The following is a 20,738-nucleotide window of genomic DNA, read 5'->3' on the forward strand; positions in this document are numbered from 1 at the left end:
GGATCTCTAGGGTCAGAGCGTGACAGCCTTTCCAAATCATGTCCAATTAATTGAATTTACCACAAGTGGACTCCAATCAAGTTGTAGAAACATCTCAAGGATGATCATTGGAAACAGGATGCACCTTTTCTCAATTTCAAGTCTCATAGCAAAGGGATAGTTAAGTTAATAAGGTAACTTGATGAATTGAAAGGAAGTCCAATTTTCCCCCAAAACCCAACCCTTATCTTCCAAGGTCTGTCTGCAACCAGACAAGTAACAATAATATTTTTCACAGAGGACCCATGGGAGGCAGCGTGTAATGGTTTTATGTTTGGCACACTGCGGCACATTTTCGTTCTTTATCATTTGGTTTTTCTATCTTGAAAATGCTGATAAGCATTCAGGAAACACATTTGGTCAAAAACTTAGAAAACATATTTCAAAGTACTGTAGACTGTAGGTGGACCGTGGCAATCCTCTGTAAAAAAAAAATCCATTATAAACACCAGATTAATTCAAAGCCTGTTTTCTTTTTTTTCTTCCTCAGATAGAATAACATTTTCTCCTCCCGACAGTAACAATACAAAGTGTACCCGGAATGACAATGAAATGTAACCCTTTTTGGCACAGCTGTTAACAATTCACATTGCACTGACAGGTACCAAACGGAGGTAATAAATACTTTTCAATCTGCTACTGTGACACTAGCGCTGTAGCCTAGCATCCACAGTCAATGTAATGTAGTCCCCACCAAATCGACAGGGCACACAACCCCATATTTCACTCTCTCCTGTTTTAGTTTTACGTCACCAGTGGTCCTCTCCGTAGAGCAGTGTGATTGGACTACGACGGTGATGAGACTGTATGGTTCCCAGCACTCTGGCACTAAATCGCTGACACTGTTTATGGCACACATTTCCATCTTGCTGCGGAGAAAAACCTTTCACAGTCCACTGCAACAATTAAATAAAGCTGCCCGCTCTTTTCAGTGTTCTCAACAGGTAAGGGAATATGAGGCTCTGCTCGTAGACCTAATTGCATTTCAGTAAATCCGAGGCCAACGGGAGAAATCGATCCCTGTTATACCGTGCATATTGCATAGGCAAACACAACTAGGAACGATGTGCTTGTGTTAAATGCTGCTTTAAATCTTGTACCATCTTTATAGCTGATGTCATCAAAAGTGTAAAGTATTTCCACAAGAAAAGTAATATGATATTGGGTATTTGAATGAAAAAAGCATTTGCCTATCAAATACTGTATGTACAGTATTCATCAACCATGTAGTACAAGGGCAATTCCACAGTAGCAGAGTATTGCTGAGACTGATTCTTCATTGTAAAATGTATGTCAAACAAAACCAATGATTGCACAGTTAAATAAACCATATAACTCTATGAACAAGGACTACTTTTAACAAAACATTTAAAGAACAATGCAAATCAAAGTTTGGTAACATAATGACGGCACAAACAGCACACACTGTCATTCTGTTGCCAAACTTTGCATCTGCACTGTTCTTCAAGTAAATGTGTTTTTGTACACTTTTCTGTGGAAATTGTTCAAAGTAGTTCTTGTACATATCATTGTATGGTTTGTTAAACTTATCAATCATTCGATTTTGTTTGGTATTCATTTTAAAGGGAAAAAACAAAGTCTCAGCATCACTCTGTTACTGTGAAAATGTCCACAACATATCTCTGTGACCCTGTCAAAATGAATAATCTTCAGTAGCCATGACTCAAGATGAGATTTTCAGACAAATGTAACTATCATCAGATAGGCACAGCAACAATGTATTGAGATTTACAACTGAGATGACTCATTTGTGAATTCAGCTTAAGTTTCTCTTGAGTCCTTTCTGTGGGTGTAGACTTTGGTATTGTCTTGAGTAAGACATGGTGAAAACAAAGTGATGACTCAGTGTTATATTTTGTCTTGTAACAACAAAACATTCTGGACTTCTGAGAAATTCAGTCCCCAGCTAATGCAGAATGTTTGTGAGTAGGCAAAATGTTTGCTTTTGTGCTGGAGGAGTTCATGTAATTTGGCATTCTGATTGCAAAATAAATTGAAAAGCTTAAGGCAAACAGAAAATTGATGTGAAAGAAGTATCCTTGACAAAATATATTTTTTTATTTTGATTTGACTGAGAGTGTTTTTGCCCACTCAGAAGCTGGCGATGTGATGATGAGATTCATTTGTTCAATTGAGACTCCCATTAGAGCTAGCCATGCTCTGCAGAATCCCTGTTGTGAGGCACCACTAGGAGTACATGGCTAGATTGAAGCATTACATTGCACCCTCACAGATTCTGAGAAATGCAAATGTGAACAGACTTTGCCATTAAGTCCCTCTTGGTGGATTGCACTCTTTCTGAGGTTATCTTTGAAGTCTCAAACTGTCAGTTTGTATGGAAACTGTCAAACCAGAGTCATATTTCGGACTTCTGAGATGGCATTCTTTTGACATTGGTGGGAGTACTAGGAAAAACGTTTGCTGTGGAAAGTCAATATGAATATTGTTTAATGTCGCCAATAGTGACAAAGACAATATTCAACTGGGCTGTTTATCATGAGTAGAAGTAAGCAGTTTGTGAAGGCAGTTGTATTTCCCTTGTGCATACAGCACAGAGTAGAAATACTGCTGACACATATGTTGTCTACAAATCAGATACTCGTGAGTCCCAGGTCAACAGAACATAGAATGCACCTCAAAATTGTGAATCTTTAATGTATTTCCTTGATTCCCCTCACCTCTTCCTCAAATTGATGATCTCCTCCAATGCGTTTTTGAGGAAGCAAGGAGAGATAACAGAGCAATTACAATTTAGATTCACCGCTAATGTTGTTTTTGTGGTGTTGGCCGATCTCGTCATATATCCGTCCTGAGATGCCTTGAGAGCTTGACGGGGACAGACGGGTCTGAATCCACTAATTTGAAGGGGTGTCCACATACTGTAGATTGATTCAGAAATTATTGGATGTTTGACTCAATTTTGGAATAGACAATGAGCCTCCAAACTACACTCATTCCCAATGGTTTTGTCGAATTTAAACCATGCCTTTACCTAAATCTGTGAAACGCTGCTACCCTGTCTGGATGAGCTAAACAAATATTCCCCTTAAGAGCACCAAAAATGCCTCATGTTACAGAATGTTGATTCCACTAATGGACTCTGAGAAAATGTTTGATTGTCTGGGGAGCAAAGCATTATACATTTTTAGCCCGATCAATATTCAACATACCATCCATCTTGCAATTGTCTGGATCTGGACCAGGGGGTGACTGGTAGATAAATAATCGTAAAGCAAGTAATAAAATATCTTCTCTTTTGCATGTTTACGTCAAGTAACGAACACATATTACTACAGCAAGTGCTCTTGATAACATGGACAAAAGATAAGTTGGAAATACAGGTTACCATATAAGTCATATACAGTATATACAAATGAGACATCTTATGAGCTGTGACTGTCAGAATGGAAAGGGAGAGGAAAGGAAAAGGGGACACCTTGTCAGTTGTATAACTGAATGCATTCACATGAAATGTGTCTTCTGCATTTGTGAAAGCATATACCCAAAGACAATTCTATGTTTGCATCCCAAATAGCAACCGATTCCCTATATAGTGCACTGCTTTTGACCATGCCCTATGGGCCGAGACAGGGGATAGGGTGCCCTGTGGGACATATAATCCTCTCTACCACACTAATAAAACACAGCAGTTCTCTGTTTGTTGTGTCTGTTAATGGTTGTCATTTAGACGCTCTAATCCAGAGCGATTTACAGGAGCAATTAGGGTTAAGTGCATTGCTCAAGGGTACATCAACAGATTTTTCACCTAGTTAGCTCGGGAATTCGAACCAGCAACCTTTTGGATTAAAAGACAGAAATGTACCATTAAATTAAGTATAGAGTCAAGACTTATCCTGTATAAATGTTTGGACTCCGTGTACTGGAGATATTCATATGGTAGAATCCCAAAATAGCAAGACCTCGAATTATGTGTTATCTTCTTCAGTGAGATGCTGGAATACAGGAGGCTGCCAATAGCAACACAATTATCCTCATAACTTCTTCTGTGTGACATTTTAAAATAATCGGTTCAAGGACATACATCCGATGGTGTATTATAAGCAATTAATGGTGCCATGATTGTCCTCTAAAAACGTTTTATTTACACAAAGATTCGCTATAATAGGGGGGGTCCTGTTTTCCACCAACAATGTCTGTAGTACTGTGGTCGTTCTTCAACTTCCGTGGCTTTAATGAGAGGGATCAGTCGTTGGTGGGGAAAACTGTTGGTGTGAACAAAAAATATGTTTTCGGCTCTACCCTCATACAAAAAGATATGAAAGCCGTCTGTGTCCTGCATGTACTTTGTACTGAACCCTCTGTCTGCTTATATTCACGCCCTTTCAAGATGTGTTCTCTAAATGAGGTTAGCTGCTGTCAGCAATGCACCACTCCGCTGCCTTCCCAAACTGAAGCCACCAAAACGGAAGTCATTTTTTGCGATGAGGGTGATTGGTAATGAATGAGGCCCGAAGACAGATTGGGTTGAACAGCTGCATGGGCTCGTTTTGATTTAATGTTTGTTGTAATGCATTTTCTGTTAAAAAGGTAATTGAATAGAAACGCTCGCCTAATATCTGGGCTCATCGGTGTTGTAAGTCTTACATCAACTTTAAATGACTGGGAATGAAAGTGTGATTATTCCTATGTGAAAATGGGTCAGAGTATTAATGAATGTGGGATGATGAGGCCGGATGCCAGTACCATCTCCTGTGCTCTTTCTCACTACGCGAACCAATCCCCATTCATTCAACCATCCATAGATGCTAACTAACTATACACTGAATAGTCACCTGAGCTGTGTACGTAGGGCAGCCTCAATCTCAGCGAGATTGACACCTGTTTGATCAGCCTGTCCGTTCATCTCTGCATAGCCGGTTCAATAACCTTTTTTGGTTTGTAACTCCACTAGCAGCTACATAGCTTCTGTACACTTATTTTCACTGGCCTACTGTGGCAACATTGCTATTAGGATTTATTGTCATAGACATAAAAACATTGAATGCTTCATCAATTCAACATCTACCCTGACGGTACCCCATTGGATGAAGAGTAGGCTACTGTGGCACAGTTGTTAGAGCATAGCACATGCAATGCTAAGGTTGTGGGTCCAATTCCTGCTGGGGCCACCCATACGAAAATGCACAGTATGCATGTACATAAGTTTCTTTGGATAAGAGTGTCTGCTAAATGGCATATGACACTATATGTCTGTGAAGATGATGAAATCATATTGAAACTGTTGATCAAAAGTTGCACTGTTTTGACACAATAACCTTTTTCTCTGTTCCAGGGGCCAGTGCAGTGTTCACCCAGCAGCCCACAGACCTGGTGGTGGTGGCAGGTCAGCCGGTGACCCTGCCCTGCTCCATCCCTGGTTACCACGGCATGGTGCTCTGGCTCAGAGACGGCATGGCCCTTGGGGTCAACAGGGACCTCTCAGGTAGGAGAGTCCCTCACTTTACTTAGAATGGTGATAATGTGGCATTCATGAAACATTCATAAACCCTTTATATGCATGACATAAAGAGTCATAATACCTGTAATAAGCCCTACATATTTTTAAATTATATATAACAGTTGTTATGGAGTGGGTGTTATGTTTAATGCCAATTATAAAGAGCATATAAACATAGGGTAGTATAACTCTTTATGTCAAGCATGTAAAGGCATGATGAAGGCTTTATGAATGCTAAGCTTCTTTTTTTGTTTTTACTTGGCTTTATCTTTCTTTCCTCCTCTCCCAATCAAACTCTTTGTCTACCTCCCTCTTTCTCTCTCTATTTTCCTCGAGCAGGGCCACTTACCTTTTAGTTTTTCTCCTACTCTCTCTTCTCCTCTCACTCCGTCTCTCTTTCTTGGGCAAGGCTTTCAGTCAATCTGTTTTTTTGTTTTCTCTTTCCTCACCTTACTCGTCTTCCTGTCTAGCTCTCTTTCTCTCTGTATTAGCCTACGTCTCACCTTCTTATTGCGCTCTCTTCCTCTCTTTCCTTTCCTCCCTCGCTGGAGTGATTCCCTTACCTGTCTTCTTATCTAGATCAATTTCTCTTCCTCTCCTTCCATCCTCTGTTGGACACAACCTTTACCCATACCCTCCATTTCTCTCAAGGCCCATACCATCCATCTGTCTGTCCATCTCTCTTTTGCGCTCTTACCCTTAGCAACTGTTTGTTTGTCATAGTTTCCTATTGTTGTTGTGTCACTCACATGTCCATTGATCTGCACTTTTCCTTTCATTACTTTCATGTAATTAAAAAAAAATCCATACATGGTCGTCATCAAAAAGGTAGCTGTCACTTGTCTCATCTGGACAAATGACAGAGCAACGCCACAGAGCAATGGAGTATTTAGAGTTTGATCATTAATTAAAAGAGCCACTTCACATGGCACAAGAGTCACAAACACACTGATTGTGTTATTGCTGCTTTCAAAGCTCTCACAATTGTTTTGAATATATTTCATGGTTCGCATTAATCAGAACCCTCTTGTAAATAATTAAGCAAAGACAAATTAGGGGGTTACATGGCAACAGGCTTTTTGAATAACGTGAAAGAAACTTGGGGGATTGGGCACAATCACAAACATCAAATTGTCGTAAGTGCAAATGATATGGTAAATGGCCAATATTGCTAGAGTTTAATCTGTGGAGGATCCACACAATGTTTTGAACGAATTGTTGTTGGCTGTTAGGCCATTGTCAGTGTGTGTTGATTACGGCTAGAGTACCTTTATGTTAATACCATAATTGTTCTCTTTGCTGTTTTCAAATGATCCTACTCCTCTGCGTTAGTAATCTTATGACACTGCAGTTGTCACGAGAGGTCGTTGAAAATTTACATTACAGCCAGAAAAAAATATTTCTCAATCTCGCAGAATACAGTAAACTCAACTAGCCCTCCAAACTGCATCTGGGTTTAAAAAAAAAAAGTAAACATTTGAAAGTTGCAGCAATTTATCGCAACATCTGCTGCTCCGGCAGATGGTTAAATTGTGTTTTGCTCATTTCCAAAGCGGCAGAGAGTCTCCTTCCCCCAATCTTTCCTCTGGCTGTTTTGAAGACCATTCCGTCGCTCTGATGGCTGCCTGAGGAAATCATTCCCCACAATCAGCTTTCAAAGCTGTGTGGGGAACATTGCACTGGCCCCTGGAACAGAGAAAAAGGTTATTGTGTTGTTTGGATACTGTAGGTAGAATGGTGGTCAAATACTAGATGAATCGGCATTAACAACCCACCTTGGAAACAATTTTACCCAATAAATGTATTTGAAGAGATGTGGTGCACGGCACACTCGACTAGATAAACTCTTTGAATAAAATATTAAATAACATCAAAATAAAATAATACACCTGCGTTTACAGTATGGCAATGGATCACAGTTTGGGTACAATGCCATCTCATCAGATTTGTTTTCTTCTCTTACGACTCCTGCTATGCCAATCTGTTACATTGTCTTCGACTGTAGACATTGTCTGCTTTTGCCTCAGTCCAGTGTTCTATTTCGTCATGGACAGAGTTTCCATAATTGGGCCTAGGAGAACAATCCCATTACATCCATACAATCCCACTCCAGGTCCTTTTAGCAGCATCCTGGGACCCATCGCCACCAAACATCACTTTCAGCTCAGAGAGCGAGAGAGCGAGCGAGACTTCATTATTTTTGGTGGATCAATGACAGCGGGGACAAGTGTGAACTGGAAAGGTTATCTCCTGGCCGTGTGAACTGTAGACAGTGTTTACTCTTAGTGACGACAGGAAAATTTGACGTCTTAGCCAATGCAACAGTTATGAGAGGGTAGACAGCAGGGCTACATACTGACAATGGACGAAAAGATCGAGCAGTAAGGGATAATGGCACTTAAAGTTAAACATAATTAGCATATTTGACTGAATAGGATATATTATGGCAATGAAGTGGTGTGTTAAATCAAAGGCTGAAGTCAATGAAGGAAAATCTGATTTTTAAATGCTAATACAGAACGATGAAATGGTTTTTGAAAGAAAAGCTGAGGGAGGGGTTTGACTGTCAATGGCATCGGCGCTGCTCTAGCCTCTTGCTTTCTCTCCGTCTGTGATTTGCACTCTTCCTTTTTCCACTCTTTTAATTGGAGCGAGGGAGTGCTCACTTTGCATGTGTCCTTTACCTTCTCTCCTGTTTCTCTTTGATCTGGCTCTACTCAAGTTGTGTCCCAAATAGCACTCTATTTCCTTTATAGTGCACTGCTTTTGACCAGGGCCCTACACTCTGGTCAAAACTACTGCACTATTTAGGGAATAGGGTGCCATTTGAGATACGGCCAGAGAGTGTTCATTGCCGTTTTCTCCCATTGATGTGTCAGTTAGGTGCCTCCTACATACTGAAATACATCACCATCCACCTGAACCCCCCTCTCAAACTAACTAATCCTGATGGATCCATCGCCTCTACAGAGGTTATAACTAGGGCTATTTTACATTGTTTGCCATAATTGAAAAGTATTTGTCTTCAGCTTCTTCAGCTATTCATTCCCATTTCACCTGGGGACATTAATCTAACACTTGATCTCGGGTCTTAATGGTTTTCTGGGTCTACACTTTCTCTCTCCAACACCCCGAGAGGGAAAATTAGTTTCCTCAGGGATATTTAAATGTATATTAGTATTTCCTGAAGAATTTATTTTATTTAATGTTTATTTAACTAGGCAGATCAGTTAAGAACAAATTCTTATTTACAATGACGGCCTACCAAAAGGCAAAAGACCTCCTGTGGGGACGGGGGCTGGGATAAAACACGTTTTTAAATAAATAAAACACATCCTGGGACAAACCACACATCACAACAAGAGAGACAACACAATACTACATAAAGAAAGACCTAAGACAACAACATAGCAAGGCAGCAACACAACATGACAACAACATGGTACCAAGACAACATGGTAGCAGCACAAAACATGGTACACACATTATTGGGAACAGACAACAGCACAAAGGGCAAGAAGGTAGAGACAACAATACATCACACAAAACAGCCACAACTGTCAGTAAGAATGTCCATGATTGAGTCTTTGAATGAAGAGATTTAGATTAAACTGTCCAGTTTGAGTGTTTGTTGCAGCTCGTTCCAGTCGCTAGCTGCAGCAAACTGAAAAGACGAGCAACCAAGGGATGTGTGTGCTTTGGGGACCTGTAACAGAATGTGACTGGCAGAATGGGTGTTGTTTGTGGAGGATGAGGGCTGCAATAGATATCTCAGATAGGGGGGAGTGAGGCCTAAGAGGGTTTTAAAAATAAGCATCAACCAGTGGATCTTGCGATGGGTATACAGAGATGACCAGTTTACAGAGGACTATAGAGTGCAGTGATGTGTGTGGGAATGGGAACCTCCCCAGAAAGGAGAGACAGGTTTAAAAGTTTGGAGATATGCTTGACGATGATAGGGGCATCAACCTTAAAGAAGAAAGGGTCTTAAGCATCTGACCCAGATGTTTTTTGGGGTCAAGTTTCAGGAGCTCCTCCAGCATCTTGGACTCAGTGACTGCCTGCAGGGAGAGACTTTGTAGCGGTGCAGGGGAAAAAGAGGTAAAGCATCAGGGATAGTCACATTAGAAGGGGTGGGAGATAAGGATATGTTAGACTGGCAAGGAGGCATGGCTGAGTCAAATATGAATCCTGACTTAATGAAATGGTGATTAAAGAGCTTAGACATGTGGTTGTTACTGACGAAGCACATCATCAACATTAAGGGACATGGGCAGCTGTGAGGAGGAGGGTTTATTCTCCAGGTCTTTAACCTCTTGAAAATATTTGGAAAAATAACGTCCCAAAGTAAACCGCCTATTTCTCAGGACCAGATGCTAGAATATGCATATAATTGACAGCTTAGGATAGAAAACACTAACGTTTCCAAAACTGTCAAAATATCGTCTGTGAGTATAACAGAACTGATATTGCAGGCGAAACCCTGAGGAAAATCCAATCAGGAAGTGCCTCTTATTTTGAAACCGTTGTGTTCCTATGCACCCCTATTGGCCATTGAAAGGGATATCAACCAGATTCCTTTTTCTACATATTCCCTAAAGTGTCTATAACATTTTGACGTAGTTTCACACCTTTATGCTGAAGAATGAGCGTAAACGACTACATTGCATAAGTGGCCAGCTGAGGGCTCTGAGTGATTCTTGCGTAAAAGACAGAGGTAGTCATTTTTCCTCTCGCTCCTACTGAAAAGCCAATTATCCCGGTTGATATATTATCTAATAGATATTTGAAAAACACATTGAGGGTTGATTATAAAAAACGTTTTCCATAATTTAGAATTTTTTTCGGCGTTGTCGTGACCGTAATTTCCGGTGGATTTCTGAACATAACGTGACCAACAAACTGAGGTATTTTGGGTATAACAATAATCTTTATGGAACAAAAGGAACATTTGCTGTCTAACTGGGAGTCTCGTGAGTGAAAATATCCAAAGCTCAAAGGTAAACGGTTCATTTGATTGCTTTTCTGATTTTCGTGACCAAGCTTCCTGCTGCTAGCTGGACATAATGCTATGCTAGGCTATCAATAAACTTACACAAACGCTTGTCTTGCTTTGGCTGTAAAGCACAATTTCAAAATCTGAGATGACAGGGTGATTAACAAAAGGCTAAGCTGTGTTTCACTATATTTCACTTGTGATTTCATGAATATTTTCTAGTAATATTTTTTGACCGTTGCGCTATGCTAATTAGTGTAGTTGATGACAATTCTCCCGGATCCGGGATGGGTAGTTCCGAGAGGTTTTTAACTGTTTTCCAGACCTTATTGGGGTTAGACCCATACAGAGAGTACTGCTCCTTAAAGTAACTAACTTTGGCCTTCCGGATAGCCTGAGTGCACTTATTTCTCATTTGCCTGAACGAGAGCCAGTCAGCCCGAGTATGCATGTGTCGAGCCTTTCGCGAAGTGTAATTCTTGAGGTGGAGTAACTCTGCAAGATCAGTCGAACCAGGGGCTAAACCTGTTTTTAATTAGCATTTTCTTTACGGGGGTCGTGTTTGTTAACAATACCACTGAAAATATTAAAAAAGACTGGCCAAGCGTCTTCGACAGAGGGGATCAAGCTGATTCTATACCATTTTACAGAGGCCAGTTCATGAAGGAAGGCTTGCTCATTCAAGTTTTTTAGCAAGCGTCTATGACAAATCAGGACAGGTCGTTTCACTGAGCAGAATCATGTCCCTCGCAGAAATAGAAGTGACTACATGTTCTGGTAACTCTTTACATGAAGGTACCCTTTACAAAGGGTTTAGAAAGTGTTTATGCCCTGCTGTAAATGTAACCCACATGCTTTGTGAGAGGGTCAAGTCAAATGAATTGTTTTGAATTTAATAATTTTCCTATGAGGAAAAATGTTTGTTCTGCATCCTATTAACATAGGTTGGTCTGACTACTAGGATTACTATTAGGCCTTATACGTAGGCGTCTGTCATATTATGGAGTTGGTCTCTCCTACTCAACTCACTTACGCCTCCCCATACACTACTGCTTGGTAAAATGCTTATGGATGATTCAGTCGTACCATTGATCCATGGGCAGTGGAATAAACAGCAAATAGATATTACATATCTTTAATATTTCTTTAAACATGGTTATAATAGCCATTACTGCACACACTGGACTAGATGCAATTGGCAATGGGAGAATTGAGTCCGCTCGTCTTCTGACAGCTGCTCGATTTCAAATTAAATTTGAAGAAAAAAAGAAATGTCACCCTCCTTTCTCCTCTCAGCTTCCAATGCTATTTGTAGGTGAACCGAGAAAGTAATTACTGTACGTTCATCTTTTGCTGTGCTAAAGACGTCTTATCTTAAAGGAGTGGAAAGCAACAATAAAGCAGCCCACATCATATATAATTGTAGTTGTGTGTGTTCTCCATTGTAATTGTTTGGGTGTGTTCTCATGAAAGGAATAACAATCTCGATCTGGAAAACCAAATGTTCTTTAATTTTGTTTCTTTAAACTAGTAGTCATGACAATCCATAGCCCTGGATAATTGGAAAGGCTAGCGTGTGAACTTACATAATGAAGATGTGGTTGTGTGTGTGTGTGTGTGTGTGTGTGTGTGAACATGATAGTGTGTGTGCATGAACGTGTGTGTGTGCGTGCATGTGTGTGTGTGCGTGCATGTGTGCGGGTGAGTATGTGTGTGGGTATGTGTGTGCATGCAGTGATGCGGGAGTAACAATGTGTGTTCTTGTGTTCCAGGCTACCCACGCTATGACATTGTGGGAGACCACAGCAAGGGAGAATACCACCTCTTGATTCAGAGAACCGAAATGCAGGACGACGCCTTCTTTGAGTGCCAGGCCATCCAGGCAGCTATCAGAACACGCCCCGCCCGACTGACTGTGCTCGGTAAGACACAGCTACAGTACTATTAGATTGCGTTCAAGATCATTGAACCATTGTGTGTATGTTCCGCAAGGTTTAGGTTAATGGGAAAGCCAACTACTGTATCTCAAGTTGATGGTACATATAGGTGAGATATCTGAGAGAGTGTTGAGTGAACTTCCTGTTCATGCCGCATAACACATTACACTTGCAAAACGGTTTCAACCTGTTTCACAGCAGATAGGACAAATGGTAGATCTGGGGAACGTGAAGAGAGTGCATTTTAGAGGGTTAAGGTTGCCTTCCGTATTGCACCTATTCCCTTTATAGTGCACTACTTTTAACCATAGTAAAATGGTACCTGGTCAAAAGTAGTGTACTATATAGGGAACAGGGTGCCGTTTGGAGGGCACACTTAAAGTGAGTGATAAGAAGGGATAGGGGGAAGAAAATGAGGAGAGTTAGGAATATAGTAATATTGAAATTGCTCAGTAATCATTTGAAAAGGGGGATGGGACAGAACATTAATTGGCTAGAGATAAATCATGGGTGTATCCTCAAATCAGGCCTAATCAGGTGATGCCAAACTGCCCCAGTCTGTTTTCTATCAACCATCATTTGGGCGGGAATCGATGGAACCCTCCGATGCAAACCCTCCTGTGCCTTGGGCTGAGGCAGGGGAGGAGCACCCTAATTAGAATTATCGATTCATCCTCCCTTGTTTAAAGCATGATATATTCTAGAGGTATCAGTTCATTATTCCCTCCCTCAGTGGTAACATTTTTGCCCACTAATCTAAAGCTGGTTACTTAGTGGGGAGGTCAAAGGGGGGAGAGTTAAGATGTTGGTGATCCGGCTCCATTAAAATGATTAATTATAGATAACAAGGATACCATTTGCTTTTATATTTATTTCCGGGTTGGGAGGGCGGGAGAGGGAGGCAAATCATCCTCCTCCCCAGGCCTAGCCATTAGTCTGACATTTAATCCCAGACAAATCGTCTCGCTTTGGAAAAAAGTTGCACACCAAGCTACCAGCAGCCCCGTAAGGTAATGAAGTTAATGTATGGACGCTGTCAGGGTCAATCACCGCCTTTCACTTCTCCGATGCTGGAGACAGTTGGAGACTTGGCGTTAGCCAACCGCCAAAGCATGACAGCCTCGCCTTCTTGTGCTCTCATAACCAGAGTGGATAGTTTACCATTAATCCCAACTCCAGCTTCAATGTTTTTTTGGGATGTTGAAGGTAGGTGCTATACATACTGTGGGATTCCTTTTTTAACCCTGTTATTTGAACATTTATAATATTACATTGCAATACCCTCCCAATACAATGTCCCAAACTGCACAAGTGCTCTGTGTTCATACACAGCATTGGTAATCCATTACACAAGTTATGTGCTGCATGAGACAAGGCAGTGCTGTTTCCATAATAGTCTGAACTTTCTTTCCACACTCATAATAAAATAACTCTACTTGCCGACCCACAATAATATCCCAACACACTGCAGCCTGCCTGGACCTGAAGATACAGATAAACCAAGGGACTGTAAACAACACCGAAACCAGAGACCCTCGTGACTCCATGCATTATCGCTGGGATGAAAATGCCCTCTACCGGTGACATTTAAACATTGAACCCCATCTAAGAGTGGCCGGGTGGCGGTGGCACTTTTGAATACGAGAGTGTCCAGGGACACGATCCAGAGGGGCCCTTGAGGCTAATTAGATCTGTAGAACCCCCTCCCCCCAAGCGTTCAGGGGACCCACCGCCACCAATTACCGGGATAAAAGGGGATAGCACTGCGCTATCAGAGGTCACAGATGCTTTAAATGGCTTTGGAGACTTAGAGTGGGCCGTGAGCTTCTTACAACTGCAGGTATGCAGACATACATGGCCACCAATTAATTGAACAACATTGCACAAGAGTTGCCTCAATCAGTAATGTCTTCTGTTGACAAGATGCTTTCATAAGCTGAGCATTATACATATTTTTAAACTCAGCAAAAAAAGAAACGTCCCTTTTTCAGGACCCTGTCTTTCAAAGATAATTTGTAAAAATCAAAATAACTTCACAGATCTTCATGGTAAAGGGTTTAAACACTGTTTCCCATGCTTGTTCAATGAATCATAAACAATTAATGAACATGCACCTGTGGAATGGTCATTAAGACACTAACAGCTTACAGATGGTAGGCAATTAAGGTCACAGTTATGAAAAGTTAGGACACTCAAGAGGCCTTTCTACTGACTCTGAAAAACACCAAAAGAAAGATGCCCAGGGTCTTTGCTCATCTGTGTGATCGTGCCTTAGGCATGCTGCAAGGAGGCATGAGGACTGCAGATGTGGCCAGGGAAATAAATTGCAAAGTCTATACTGTGAGATGCCTAAGACAAAGCTACAGGGAGACAAGATGGACAGCTGATCGTCCTCGCAGTGGCAGACCACGTGTAACAACACCTGCACAGGATTGGTACATCCGAACATAACACCTGCGTGACAGGTACAGGATGGCAACAACAACTGCCTGAGTTACACCAGGAAAGGCCAATCTCTCCATCAGTGCTCAAACTGTCCTCATTAGGCTGAGAGAGGCTGGACTGAGGGCTTGTAGGCCTGTTGTAAGGCAGGTCCTCACCGGCAACACGGTCACCTATGGGCACAAACACACCGTCGCTGGACTAAAAAGGACTGGGAAAAAGTGCTCTTCACTGATGAGTCACGGTTTTGTCTCACCAGGGGTGATGGTCGGATTTGCGTTTATTGTCGAAGGAATGAGTGTTACATCAAGGCCTGTACTTTGTAGCATGATCGATTTGGCGGTGGAGGGTCCGTCATGGTCTGGGGTGGTGTGTCACAGCATCATCGGACTGAGCTTGTTGTCATTGCAGGGAATCTCAACACTGTGAGTTACAGGGAAGACGTGCTTCTCCCTCATGTGGTACCCTCCCTGCAGGCTCATCCTGACATGACCCTCCAGCATGACAATGCCACCAGCCATACTGCTCATTCTGTGCGTGATTTCCTGCAAGACAGGAATGTCAGTGTTCTGCCATGGCCAGCGAAGAGCTCGAATCTCAATCCCATTGAGCACGTCTGGGACCTGTAGGATCGGCGGATGAGGGCTAGGGCCATCCCCCCAGAAATGTCCTGGAACTTGCAGGTGCCTTGGTAGAAGAGTGGGGTAACATCTCACATCAGGAACGGGCAAATCTGGTACAGTCCATGAGGAGGAGATGCACTGCAGTATTTAACCTTTCTGGCGCAGGCGTTCCGCTAGCGACCCACCTCGATAACATCTGGTGAAATTGCAGAGCGCCAAATTCAAAATACAGAAATAGTCAAAGTAAACATTCATAAGAAATACAAGTGTTATACACCGGTTTAAAGATGAACTTCTTGTTAACCTCTCTAGGGGGTGTGGGGAGCTTACCGTCCCACCTGGCCAGCGTCCAGTGAAATTGCAAGGCATCAAATTCAAAAACAGAAAAACTCATTATAAAAATGAATGAAACATACAAGTGTTATACATCGGTTTAAAGATTAACTTCTTGTTAATCCAACCACATTGTCAGATTTCAAAAAGACTTTACGGTGAAAGCAAACCATGTGATTATCCGAGAACAGTGCCCAGCAGACAAATCATTACAAACAGTAACCAGCCAAGTAGACGAGTAACAAAGTCAGAAATAGCAATAAAATTAATCACTTACCTTTGATGATCTTCATATGGTTACACTCACAAAACTTCCAGTTACCCAATAAATGTTAATTTTGTTCGATCAAGTCCCTATTTATATCCAAGAACCCCCGTCTTGTTAGTGCATTTTGTTCAGTAAAACACTGTCTCAAACAACATCCGGTGAAATTGCAGAGCGTGAAACTCAACAAAACAGAAATTCTCATAATAAACATACATAAAAGATACAAATGTTATACACTAGCTTAATAAAGATAAACCTCTTGTTAATCCAACTGCTGTGTCAGATTTCAAAAAGGCTTTTCGGCAAAAGCAAACCATGCGATTATCTGAGAACAGCGCCCAGCAGACAAATCATTACAAACAGTTAGCAGCCAAGAGGAGGAGAAACAAAAAGTCAGAAATAGCGTTAAAATGTGCCCAATAAATGTTTGTTTTGTTTGATAAAGTCCCTCTTTATATTCAAAAACCTCTGTTTTGTTCAGTAATACATTGGACCAAAGCGCGGTCACAACAGACAGACAAAACAGTCAAAAATCTTAAAGGTACCATAAAAGTACGTAGAAACATGTCAAACGATGTTTATAATCAATCCTCAGGTTGTTTTTGTCATAAATAATTGAATCGATCATATTTCAACCGGACAAATGCAATAGAAAATGATAAACAAGAAAGGTGCTTTCCCTGTCACACGCTGGACTCCTGTCTGGAAAACTTCACTGTCCACTCAAAGTGCTGTTTCTCCCTCATTTTTCAGTGAAAGCCTGAAACAATGCTTAAAGACTGGCCACGTGTTGTGGAAGCCATAGAGATCGTGAACTGCGTCATAAGTCTTTGTATGGTGGATAGGCTTTCAATGGAAAAGAGACATTTCAAAATAATAGCACTTCCTGAATGGATTTTCCTCAGGTTTTCGCTTGTCATATCAGTTCTGTTATACCCACAACAGTTTTGGAAACTTTAGAGTGTTTTCTATCCAAATCTACCAATGTACTAAATTATATGCATATCCTATTATCTGGACCTGAGTAGCAGGCAGTTTACTTTGGGCACGCTTTTCATCCAAAATTCTGATTCCTGCCCCCTACCCTAGTGAGGTTCATCCAGCCACTTTGTCAGATTTCAAAAAGGCTGACGGTGAAAGCATACAATGAGATTGTCCGAGGACAGCGCCCCGCTTACAAAAGCATACAAACATTTTACAACCAAGCAAAGGAATTACAAAAGTCAGAAATAGCGATAAAATTAATCACTTTCCTTTGAAGATCTTCATATGGTTGCAGTCACAAGAGTCCCAGCTACACGATAAATGTTTGTTTTGTTCGAGGCGGTCTAAACATGCAGACGAATACATCCTAATAGTTCTGGTAAAGTTTGTTGAAATATGTCAAACGATGTTCATAATTAATCCTCAGGTTGTCAATTGTCTAAATAATCGCTAATATTTCAACCGGACAATAGCGTATTCAATAGAAAAGAAAAACAACGAAGGGCGCGCAATTGGTCACACGCGCAAACCAACTCTGCTTGATTCTACAGTCCACTGACAAAATGGAATCATTCTTCTTCATTTTTCAGAAAACAAGCCTGAAACAACGTTTAAAGACTGTTGACATCTAGTGGAAGCCATAGGAACTGCAATCTGAGTCCTAACCCATTAGAAAAGCTATAGGCATTCAATTGAAAATGCCCACATCAAAGAAATCCCACTTCCTGGATGGATTTTCCTCAGGTTTTACCTGCCATATCAGTTCTGTTATACTCACAGACCTTATTTTAACAGTTTTGGAAACTTTAGAGTGTTTTCTGTCCAAATCAAATTATATGCATATCCTAGCTTCTGGGCCTGAGTAACAGGCAGATTACTTTGGGCACGCTTCTCATCCAGATGTCAAAATACTGCCCCCAAGCCATTAGAAGTTAATGCAGCTGATGGCCAAACCAGATACTGAGTGTTACTTTTGATTTTGACCCCCCTTTGTTCAGGGACACATTATTCAATTTCTGTTAGTCACATGTCTGTCGAACTTGTTCGGTTTATGTCTCAGTTGTTGAACCTTGTTATGTTCATAGAAATATTTACAAATGTTAAGTTTGCTTTCACACTGCCCTTTCCCAACTGGACAAAAGGAACACCTATGTGAGAATGCTGTTCATTGACTACAGCTCAGCATTCAGCACCATAGTGCCAACGAAGCTCATCAGTAAGCTAAGGACACTGGGACTAAACCTCTCCCTCTGCAACTGGATCCTGGACTTCCTGATGGGCCCCCCCTGGTGGTACGGGTAGGAAACAACATGTCTGCTACACTGATCCTCAACACTGGGTCCCTCAGGAGTGTGTACTTCGTCCCCTCCTGTACTCCCTGTTCACCCACGACTACGTGGCCAAACATGACTCCAAAACCATCATTAAGTTTGCTGACAACACAACAATGGTAGGCCTGATCACCGACAACGGTAAGACAGTCTATAGGGAAGAGGTCAGAGAACTTGCAGTGTGGTGCCAGGACAACAACCTCTCCCTCATTGTGAGCAAGACAAAGGATCTGATCGTGGACTACAGGAAAAGGCAGGCTGAACAGGTCCCCATTAACATCGACTGGGCTGTAGCGGAGCGGGTCGAGAGTTTCAAGTTCCTTGTTGTCCACATCACCAGCGAACTATTATGGTCCAAACATACCAAGACAGTCATGAAGAGGGCACATCAAAACCTTTTCTCCCTCAGTAGACTGAAAAGATTTGGCATGGGTCTCCAGATCTTCAAAAGGTTATACAGCTGCACCATCGAGAACATCACCACCTGGTATGGCAACTGCTCGGCATCTGACCGTAAGACGCTACAGAGGGTAGTACGTACGGCCCAGTACATCGCTGAGGCCAAGCTTCCTGCAATCCAGGACCTATATAATAGGCGGTGTCAGAGGAAAGCCCATAAAATTGTCAGACTCCAGTCCAGACTGTTTTCTCTGCTACCGCACGGCAAGCGGTACCAGAGCTCCAAGTCTGGGACCAGAAGGCTCCTCAACAACTTCTACCCCCAAGCCATTATACTGCTGAGCAATTAATAAACTTGCCACTGGACTATTTACATTGACCCCCCACTCCCTTTTGTACACTGCTGCTACTCGCTGTTTAATATCTATGCATAGTTACTTCACTCCTACCAACATGTACAAAACACCTCAACTAACCTGTACCCCCGGACACTGACTCGTTACCGGTACCCCCTTTTTTGTTATTCTTATTGTGTTACTTTTTATTATTATGTTTTACTTTAGTCCATTTTCTAAATATTTCCTTAACACTTCGTGAACTGTACTGTTGGTTAAGGGCTTGTAAGTAAGCATTTCACAGTAAGGTCTACACTTGTTGTATTCGGCGCATGTGACAAATTAAGTTTGATTTGATAAAGTCAATCTCTCCTCCACTTTGAGCCAGGAGAGATTGACATGCATATTATTAATGTTTGCTCTCTGTGTACAGCCAGCCCTGCTGCCCTGTTATGAGCCAATTGTAATTTCCACATGATTGAACAGTAGTCCAGTTGCAACAAAGCTAGGGCCTCTAGGACCTGTTCTCTTCTCCCAATATACTGTTGTACATCATCAATATGTTTTGACCATGACAGTTTACAATCCAGGGATACACCTCAACTTGCTCATTTTCCACATTATTCATTACAAGATTTAGCTGAGGTTAGGGTTTAGTGAATGATTTGTCCCAAATACAATGCTTTTAGTGTCTGAAATATTTAGGACTAACTTATTCCTTGCCACCCACTCTGAAACTGAATGCAGTTCTTTGTTAAGTGTTGCAGTCATTTCAGTCACTGACGTGTATAATGTTGAGTCATCTGCATACATAGACACGCTGGCTTTACTCAAACCCAGTGGCATGTTATTAGTAAAGATTGAAAAAAGTAAGGGCCTAGATCGATTCTACCTGGATTATGTTGGTTAGGCTTCCATTAAAGAAAATCCTCTGTGTTCTGTTGGACAGGTTACTCTTTATCCACAATATAACAGGAGTGTAAAGCCATAACACATAGGTATTTCAGGCAGCAGACTATGATCGAATATGTCAAAAGCCGCACTGAAGTCTAACAAAAGTGTTGGTTAGTTGTTCTTCAACACAAAATTCTAAAACTGTCTAGTTTTGTCTCGTCTCGTCTCTCCTCATGTCGGCTGCTAGATCTGAACATGCTTTTTGAAAGCCCTTATTTTTGCAGGCAGTTTTATAATCGTGGGCAGACATCAGCCTTTCAGTACTGAATAAAAGTCCCCAAATAGTTTCTCTACAGCCTCTGTATTAGGGAACATATGACCTGGAGTGCCAGTGTCTGCTCAGTTACTGTTCCCCGGGCACCTAAGACATGGATGTCGATTATGGCACCCCCTGCACCTCTCTGATTCAGAGGGGTTGGGTTAAATGCGGAAGACACATTTCAGTTGAATGCATTCAGTTGTACAACTGACTGGGTATTTCCCTTATATTATGAAGTCGTATAAGCCATCCCAGCTATCGGCATTATATTGAGGGCTGGGGGCAAATTTCACAAGTGTTTTCTTTGACATGTCTCTTTAGTGAAATTACATGGGACATATCTGCAAATTCTATCGTTA

The 20,738-nt window shown here is 41.5% G+C and overlaps 1 protein-coding gene across 1 annotated transcript in view; it reads left to right on the top strand.

Moving 5' to 3' along the window:
- The first annotated feature begins 5,200 nt into the window (after nucleotides 1-5,200).
- The window catches only part of LOC112259141 (kin of IRRE-like protein 3), a 140,776-nt gene continuing 125,238 nt past the window's right edge, over nucleotides 5,201-20,738 (top strand). The window contains exons 1-3 of the mRNA XM_024433889.1: nucleotides 5,201-5,207; nucleotides 5,354-5,503; nucleotides 12,287-12,436. Coding sequence (XP_024289657.1) covers nucleotides 5,201-5,207; nucleotides 5,354-5,503; nucleotides 12,287-12,436 — 307 coding nt within the window. The remainder of the gene's footprint in view (nucleotides 5,208-5,353; nucleotides 5,504-12,286; nucleotides 12,437-20,738) is intronic.

Source organism: Oncorhynchus tshawytscha, linkage group LG09, assembly GCF_018296145.1.
Source record: "Oncorhynchus tshawytscha isolate Ot180627B linkage group LG09, Otsh_v2.0, whole genome shotgun sequence".
Classification (NCBI taxonomy): Eukaryota; Metazoa; Chordata; class Actinopteri; order Salmoniformes; family Salmonidae; genus Oncorhynchus; species Oncorhynchus tshawytscha.